Source organism: Python bivittatus, unplaced genomic scaffold (assembly GCF_059951505.1).
Source record: "Python bivittatus isolate LINGU-HERP-01145 unplaced genomic scaffold, Pbiv_v1 ctg000980_np1212, whole genome shotgun sequence".
Taxonomy (NCBI): Eukaryota; Metazoa; Chordata; class Lepidosauria; order Squamata; family Pythonidae; genus Python; species Python bivittatus.
Window position 1 is genome coordinate 24763553 of NW_028277125.1, and position 9508 is coordinate 24773060.

The window sequence follows — 9508 nt, forward strand, 5'->3', positions numbered from 1 at the left end:
AATTTGTGTGAGAATTGTAGTCCCAACATGCTAAGTAGGACTGATATTGCATATGCTTCAGTATGCAACCAAGAAGACCCTGGTTTTAGCCCTCAAGTTTATCTTTACCCCAATTTCCCTCCAATTTTAATCCTAAATTGTACTGAAACTGTGCTCCCTGAACCTTTTTATCCTTCTAAAAGTATCTGTTTGTGTGAGCGTGGGTGTGCAGCCAAGCGTTTGTTTTAGATTTGTGGACAGAATCCCTTTGCCCTCTTCTCTCCCTCCCCCCCGTTTAAATACTATTATCATTAACTACACTAATTCCCTGTTAAGCAGGTGATGGTATTGGTGACTCAAAAGTGAGGAACATATATTTTGCATAGGATCAGAGATTTATTTCTTTTTAGCTGATTAGTCCATGACAGTACTGATCTGAAGGCCTGACTTTAAAATCTGTTCTTCATAAAAGGTGCTCGAGAATAATTTAGAAATCCTTTAGACATCAATAGTGTGATGAGTCTTTAAGATGTGCACTGATAAAGGCATATTTCATAGGCACCTTAGTGAAAAAGGCTACTGCTGGAATTTCGGACTGATTATCATAGAACCCTGACCTTTCTGTGCTGGATGTTCAGAGAAATAGTTCAGACTATTTCTTGGTATGTTTTTCCCTTGCCCATTTCATATTATTAGAACCTGAGATATTTAGGATATTTCAAAAGTAATATTTAGGCAGGGAGTATGTGAAAACTGTACCATCCCTAGTGAAGCATCGGTTAATGAATTAACATCTGTCTGCACTATTACTAGGGATATATTCAACAACTTTACCTCATCCTCCTAGACCATGTTAAATTCCTCTTTGTACCAGATGCAGACAAGGATCTGTCATTTAAAGCAACAGTGGCAAAATACTTCTGGAAGATAAACCCAGTTCTTTAAAAAGAGGCCTTCAGTATTATTATTATTAAAAAGCTGTGAATGACACTAAATGAAGTTTTCACCAGTATTTTAAAAATGTTTAAGGCTGTCCTACTCCACAATGCCTCCAAGCCGTGTGCAGTAAAAACAATAATGAAATACATTTAAAACAAGCAAACAGAAAAACCCCACCCAAATACCATAAGCAAAGCAACCATGCCAACTCTGCCTAATCATACAGACTGGGCAGAAGCCATGAAAGACAGATGTTTCATTAGATAACCAGGCTTTGTGCCATGAGGGGATGCTATAAGCACTGCTGTAAAGCAATAACCAGCACCTTGCATTGCACTCAGAAGCCTGGGTAACCGGTAACCCATGGAGCAAAGGCATTGCATACGTCTGATGAGACACACTTGCCTGTGCTGCTGCAATCTGGACCAGCTGCAGCTTCTGAATAGTTTCGAGGGCAGCTCCATGTAGAGAACATTTTAGTATTCCATGTGTGAGGTGACCAAAGCATGAGTGACTGTCCAGGTAAGGATGTTTATCAGACAAGATGGATTTCTGCAAAGGGCTTCTAAGCCACAGCTGCAACCTTTTCCTTGAGCAGGAGTTGGAAGTCCAAGAAGACCCCCAAATTTTGCTCCAATCTTGAAGGGGAAAGTGTAGTATAGCTGCATATCTTTGGATGTGATAAGATTGTAAAAATAACTAGTTTTTGCCACTCTTATTGCTACAATGCAATCCCTAATATGGGCTCTAACTTGTGTTCAATCAGATTCATAATTTGTCTTCCTCCTATGGCCCTCCAGGCCAGCATTTCTCAACCTTGGCAACTTGAAGATGTGCAGACTTCAAATTCAAGTTGCCAAGATTGAGAGACACTGCTCTCTTTTTGTGTTTCATCTCCTGCAATTCCTCAGAAAACCAAGGAGCACCCTGGTATTGACCTGCAGGGAGAGACCTAAAAAGAGCCATCTGATCTAAAGCCCCCATTACTTGCCCATTCCAGGCCATCATCTGAACCACTTATCAGATCCTTGGGAAAAAAAACAAGCTCCCTCTGGAATCCTGCAAGGTCTATTAGTCATCTGGGGTGGACCTATCTAATAGATCCTACTTCTCTGTGAGAAGGGGCACAACAGGAAGCCAAAAAGCAATCCAAGAGTTACCTGTTCATGGCAGTGGACTAATGGTAATGTCCCCCATCCAGATCATTTCACAGCTGCCTCAAGATAAAAACCAGATCTAGTGTGTGAGCTTAAGTATGTGTCAACATCTCAATTACTTGGTTCAGGTCTGTGATTGCCATGGTGGACTCCTGAGTTGCTCCTGATTCAATGCCACCTAGGTGGAGATTAAGATCTCCAAGGGCTGTAAGCATTGGGGATTCCACCATCAACCTGGTGACAGAATCTAGCAACTCAGACAGAATTTCACTGTACAGCTGTGACTCATACAGCTTTGCAGAGACTTTTAGTGTGTCTTCTTCCTCCTCAGCATCTTCATGGTCAAGGGCTTTTCAGAACTTGTCTCCTAGACTATGGAATCAGTTCCCTAATAGTCTCCAGGCAACAACCAGTTGTTTAGTCCGATGGAAGAAACTGACTAAAGCTTAGGCACATTACAAAATCTTGTTCTTAGCCAGACAGATAACATGTTAACTTTTAATTTTTATAGTTCATGGATTCTTAATTGAATTGTTTTATTGGTAATTTCAGTGGGTATATGATTGTATCTTTAATTGCTTTTGCTATTTTGTAATTGTGAATTGGTTGGTTTTCATTAGGTTGTTATGTTTTTGTCATCTCTGTAATTGTATTGTGTAAGATTTGTATTTACTGGTTTTCTGACTTTCTGAAGTTTTAATTGTTTTGAATTTTCTGTTTGCTCAAAGGTAAGTCATGAGGATGAGGATGAGACATTCTATTGAATATGATACCAAAGAGGGTTATTCACATCCCCGTTTCTTTTTTTTAATGAATAATTTTTATTAAAGGATGTTCCAAAGATTTAAAAAACTACAGAAACATAGAAGAAGAAAGAGAAGAAGAAAGAGATTATGAAAGGGTAAAAGAAAAAGTGAAGAATAACAAAAAAGCAAGAAAAAGAAAGATATCTAAAGAAGCAACTTCCGATCTTCTTTGCAGCAGTTACAAGTATAGCAATTACCATCTCCACCCTCCCATATTGCATCTCATAGTTCTTTCTTCACATAAACAAACCTTTTTAATCAATAAATCCTGAGATTCACATCCTTGTTTCAATCATGAAGTGTCAGTTTGTGAGATTAATACCTGGAACCTGTGCCTATGATAAGTCACCTTTGGATGGGAAGATAAATTTGCATGTGACTGTTCCTCAAAACAAGAATAATTCCGTTGACATAGAAAACTGATGCACTCAAAGAAAGAGTATGCCAGAACCCTCCCTTTAATGTCTCATTTCCTATATAAAGGTACTCACTTTACATAGAGAAACTTTGTTACATGAACCCACCACGAAATTGAAATGGTTAAAACCCCAGAAACCATCTTAATATGGGCTTAGTCTGAGCAAACCTTAAATCTGCCTCTGGAGGTTTTCCATCTAGCCTTTCTTTCTGGCTTCATTATTTGGGTATTGATGGTTTATTTTAGCCGCTACTTTGGGAGACTGTTTAGATTGCAGAGGTGCCCCTTGCACATATTCTCTAGACACATAGCAAAATAAACAAACAGACTTGCAAACAAAGCCTAAAGTGACCAAATGGATTTCCTTGCAAATTGAAACACAGGTATTGGTCTTCATTGAATCATAATGCTTATACTGTAATCTACTTTTTATTTAGCAATTTGAATCTCCCTCTTCTATCTCTCTCTTTCACACATGCACAGAGGACAGTAGAATAAAATACCAGAAAATGAATGCATGGTACTTTTTTAGTTGATCATAACTCTTCATTTGATAGGGAAAAACCTGCAAGGTTGATCATTCCTAGGTCTCTTTCAATAGTACCATGCATTCCTGTGGCAAAACAACACAGACAGCATTCTTGGAACTGTGTGTGTGTGTGCGCACGTGTGTGTGAAACATTGTTTACATGATCAACAAAGCAGTGTCATTCTTACATTGACCAGAATGAACTTTATTTTTAATAGTAGCTGGGTTTGTACAACACACTGAGCAAAATATTTTAGCCTGACATGTGTGAATCCAAGCTGTGTGGTTAGTTAATGGTCCAGGGGGACATGCAAATCTAATAAACCATTAATAAACAATGGATAAGCATGTTGTACAGACAGCCATATAGCACTGCCATATGTCTCAGACCATCAAGTCAAATCAGGTTTCAAAATGTAAAACAACCCTCCACGCCCATCCCAGAAAGTCTGGATTGGGAGATAGGGAACAAAAACATCTAGACATAGCTAACTGAAGTCTGGCCCTTTGGGCCAAGTAATCTCTTATTTGAGAAGCTATTACTTCATTAATTTCTTCTCTCTCTCTCTCTCTGTCTCTCTCTTGCAGGAGATAATGTAGCACAGACTCCCATGAATATCAACTCCCAGCAGACCCGCTTTCCTGACTTCCTTGACTGTCTTCCAGGAACAAATGTTGACCTTGGGACATTAGAGTCCGAAGACCTGATCCCCATCCTTAGTGATGTGGAATCAGTCCTCAACAAAAATGAACCTTTTCTCACCTGGTTGTAACTGATAACCCGACATTTCCTTTCCCTCTAGAATTTAAGGCCAAGTGTCCTCAAGTCCCTCAGCTAACCAGCCTAATCCTTTGCTGACTTTTCCAGCCCCTTTATAAGTCAATGAATCTTGACTGGGATTTCATTGACAATAACTTACGTTTGAATTATATACAAATACAGTATACACACACACCCTATTTTTAAGGAGTAAAATTACTTATAGATATAAATGTAAGTTTTACCTAGACATGTTTTGAGGACACAAAGGGGTTTTTTTGCACCATGTCTGAACTTAATGGTCATCAGTTACACAGTTCAGTGTGTAATTAAGGAAAAGAAAGAGAGAGTTTTGACTGTAAGAAGCTTTAGACTGCAGAAGTTAGCTTGGTTCTGAAAACCTAGCACACAGTCAAATACAGCTCTATGATTATATTTAATGGTCATTGCACCAAATGCTTGTTATTTACATGAGTTTTAAAAATCATTGTTTTAAATAAACTCATGCTGTAGGGGATACAGCATTTTTCTTTTTAATTCCAAGTCAGCCACAGAGCAACTTTTTAAAAACTTGCAAAGCACAAACAGTACGATTGGGACTTTTTCAGTTGCTATGTGGTTTTTTAGTAAGCAGTACTTTCACTTTCAGTAAAAGTGAAATGTTTTAGCTATCGTTTTTTACACTACCACTGCATTATAAAATCAGCCAGGTTGGTACTAATTGCTGCCATTTTTAAACTATATAGAAAACTACAAATGCAATTATATATGTTACATTCTTTTTTTATTTCATTTTAAAGAAGTACACTTTATATGTAGCTGTTTAAAAGACTATTTTACAGTGAATCATAAAAACAATAAACTTTTTGTTGTGTCACATACAAACTGAACAAATATTTAGCAAAACACAATTTCAAAATTCTGGACAAAATGTCACATTATTGAATGCAGTAACAATTTTGTAGAACCTCATTATCTTTTTTCTTTTTAGTTATAATACATTTTGTTGATCAGATTTTACAAGCTAGAAATAAAAGCTTCACTTTATCAGTTAGGTGAAAGCCAACATCTCTTTGTCAGTGTGGCAAAAGTGCTTAACTTCTTAGCAACTTCTTACTTCTGGCATATGGGATAAAAGACTATAGTTGGTATACTCCTAGCTGTATTCATATAAAGATTATTAAATAGCTGATATTTGGGACTGAGAATGCATCAAGGACTGCAAGTGCTCACTTTCCCTGAAATGCAAATGACGTCCTGAAATTCTTAAGTATTTTAAATTGTTTTTATTTATAATCCATGAACATTAAGCTTTTTTATATTGAAAAAAATCATCTTTTTATGAAAGGCATTATAGTTAATAGAAGCCTCTTAATCAGTGATATGCAGAGCAAATAAAGAGGTGAAGCGCATTGCTAAGCTTCAGGTGTAACAATAAACACTTATTACTGTATTATAGAACTGGGCAGTAGACTGGGTTATATGCCCCTTATTTTCCAACTTAGTGAAGAAAAGGCAGATGAAATGAATGTTAGATTGAAGTCAATAAGTTAGGTTGAAGAGTGGCTATGGAGAGAATGCAGATAGCAGTGCGGGAGTATTAAAAAGTCAATTCCAGGGATTACCCCAGTGGATGAATTAAATATCGGTGAACACTATTTTGTGGGAGAATTGTTGCTTGAAGGTGTTTGTTCAGAATGCACCAGGCTAGTTTTCTTTTCACAACTTTTTAATCCTGAGTGATTTAAAAAAACAAAAGCAAAGTTCAATATTTGTGAAGTTCAATATTTGATCCAGAAAATATTTTGTGTTTGTTTTATAAGGGCAGGGGTGGGTAGGCAGACATAAGTAAGTTGATTAGTTTGTTTTAGCAGATTCTTGCACCTACTAGAAAATATTTTCCATCAATGGGCATTCTTTCCCTTTTATTTTAAAGGACTTTTTTTTTCCTTTTGCTTGCTCACTTAACATATAGGATTAATCATTAAGAGAGCAAGAGATTTGTCTTTAAGCAATGTTATTGCATGTTTCCACTATTTACAGATTATCAGCCATAATATGAAAACCAGACACTCCTAAGATGTTTACTATTTTAGCTATGTGAACAAGTTTCTTCTTTCTTGATTTTTTTCTTACCTGCTTAGAAAAAGAGGAAGTTATTAAAGACAGAACCAGATCTCACTTTATTGCACAATCAGTTTTTGTGCTCACTGACAAGCTGGAGAAACACTGCCATAAATCTCTTCACTTAGCATCAGACCACTTGACAATTTCTGGACTTTTGTAGATTTACAGATTTATGACATACATAGTAATATTTGCTGTGGCAGACTTAGCTGGAGTAAATCATCAATAGGCTTCAACAGAAGATAGCTCACTTATTCTAAAGAAGGATCAGATCAAATACATTTATATTTGAATTATCAGTTCCAACATATTTGTGCCCGAGATTGTCTTCCAGCTTGTACAACCAAAAACATCCACCAAAAGAACTCTTCCAAGTTGTGTAAGTGATATAATTTAACCCCTTCTAATTGTTTTTTGGGAAGTAATCTGCATGAATTGGAATTACTTCCATTTAAAGTGGAAGTGGCTTAGAGAAGGAACCAAGCCTCACCCAGGCCCCAGCTGAGTCTAGGAGAGAGTTTAGAGCAGAAAGGAGAGTATTGTCTTAGTCCAATATGACACCAAAGATTGGCAAGGAAGCAAAGTTCAACCTTTAGAGCAGGGATTTCAAACTTTTTCTGGCACCAGAACCAGTTAATTAAAAAAAGTAGACTAATCTTCAGAATCACTAATCAAGAGACACTAGTAATAGAAAATTGGCTTTATTTTAGTGCTTCTGGGGGGGAGGGGTTGCCCATAGTCTCCTACGGAACTCCATCACGTCTTAATGGACCGTAGAGTTCCGCAAAACAGTTTGAAAAACCCTACTCTAGAGAACTGCAGCAAACCTCATTTAGAACCAGCAGATGAGAAAATATATTTTTTCATTCATGAAGGCTGCAATAGTTAGCCTACAAAAATCAAAATGACCATTAAATGGCAGCAAGGAGATACAGAAAACACTATTTTTTGCTGCCATTTAGTGATCTAGATTTTTGCAGTCTAAATCTAGTAACCCTATATTTTTGTAAGTAGAAGAGGCAATTCTGTGCATACTTCCTTGTTATTGCTTGTTATTGGCATCCCCGTGGTAACTCTGGAATTGAAGTAGATAAATAGGTGGTGAACATGGAAAACTTGTGAGAAAATGATACTGTTGTTCTTTTTTTCCTACTCACCATGGTGAAGGTAAATGCTATAAACATAGGGCTACCAGAACAAGGCTTGAAAAATCTGGATGACCACTAGATGCCAGCAAAAGGGCTACCATTTTCTGTATCTTTTGTACCTAGTGGGTTTTTAGAGCCCAGATCTAGTAAATAGAAATAATGCTGAACCATTCTATGGTGTTAAAAAAGCTGCATTATTGCTGGCAGTATGCTTGATTTAAGTTTACAGTGCTCAGCGCAATTACTTTAAGACCTGTTGCACCCAGTGGGAATAGCTTCTGAACAGGTGTGCATAAGTATTTTGACTGGCAAATTTAGAGCCCTGCAGTCTTTTGGGATTATGACTCCCAGAATTCAATCCATGTGACCCATGGAATTCTGGGGGCGATAGATCCAAGCCATATAGAAGGCAGTAGGTGGAGGTAAAACAAGTTTAGAACTATAGTGTAATAAAGATAAATTGAACATGTTAACCTACAAAGGTTTCATACAACTGATGGGAAAAGTCAGCATTAGAACAAAAGGAGCCAATTTTGTTTTGTTTTAACTGCCAGAACTGTTGTTTTTAAGGAGTGAAGCATCTAGTAGTAGAGATTGGGTATGAGGGGGGGTGGGGAGATCCCAATAGTCACAAAAATGGGAGAAGACTGAATGAAACAGTCTGTATTTTGCAAAGCCCTCTTTTCATTTTTTTTAGGGTTGCTTTGCAAACAGTTATTTCTTACTGATCTAATAGTTTTTCACAAAATGTCAGTGCAAGACTATGATTTGTGGCATTTAGTTACTTCATTTTTTATGCTAAGTTACTTTTGTGAACAGTGAAAAATACAGTAGTAGAGCAGTCATGCTGCCAATCAAGGATTTTGAGTTGGGGAAAGGCACACTTAAATCCTGATTATATACAAGTTATGGGATATTGGTAACAACTTGTAATCTTGAGTGAGGGGAAGTTTTGAGGTCCTTGTTTTCCAAACTGGCTTCTAGGGAATTCTGAGGTTTCTTAGAAGTATATTAAGAATTCCAATGTAAAAACAAATTAACTTTCATTAAAGTGAACTTGCCTGTTAATGTGCAGTGAGAAAAGTTGGCATGGTGTCTGGTGACTGTTACTGAACTAAGATTCAGAGACTCAGATCCAGGTTCCCAGTCATTGATGATGTATTCTAAGCATCTAGTCATGTTCTGTTACCTGTCCTATGTCACGAGGTGGTTATGAGAGTAAAGCAAGGAGAGTGCCATATATGCTACCATGAACCCCATGGGAAAAAGATGGGATAAAAATGTCATAGAACAAGGAAACCTTTCCTGCTGCAACAGATGCTGTAGTACTGGCTGTATCGCAGAGTTCATCTTAAGCTTGTGAAAGGGAAAAGTGAGATCCAACAGGCCTGGCCAATGTCTTGTGTTAACAGTGTGTGCACTTGAAAATTATCCCTCTAAACCACTGGAAGGAGTTAATATGCCAAGTGCAAAAGGGTTCCCTGAAGGCAGATGTTTGAAAACTGCTGTATCGGAAGTTAAACAAATTGAAAATAAAGCATTGGAAAAGCAAGTGGTTTTTAGTTTGAGTTGGAGAATTTAAATACCTGTTTTCCGGAAATGGATGGTAAAACAAATATTTCTGTTTTCCTAATACACTACATTC

The 9508-nt window shown here is 37.3% G+C and overlaps 1 protein-coding gene across 1 annotated transcript in view; it reads left to right on the forward strand.

Annotated features, from left to right (window-relative positions):
- WWTR1 (WW domain containing transcription regulator 1) overlaps positions 1 to 9501 on the forward strand; it is a 99703-nt gene extending 90202 nt beyond the window's left edge. The window contains exon 6 of the mRNA XM_088132255.1: positions 4417 to 9501. Coding sequence (XP_087988381.1) covers positions 4417 to 4601 — 185 coding nt within the window. The 3' untranslated portion in view covers positions 4602 to 9501. The remainder of the gene's footprint in view (positions 1 to 4416) is intronic.
- Positions 9502 to 9508: the final 7 nt, after the last annotated feature.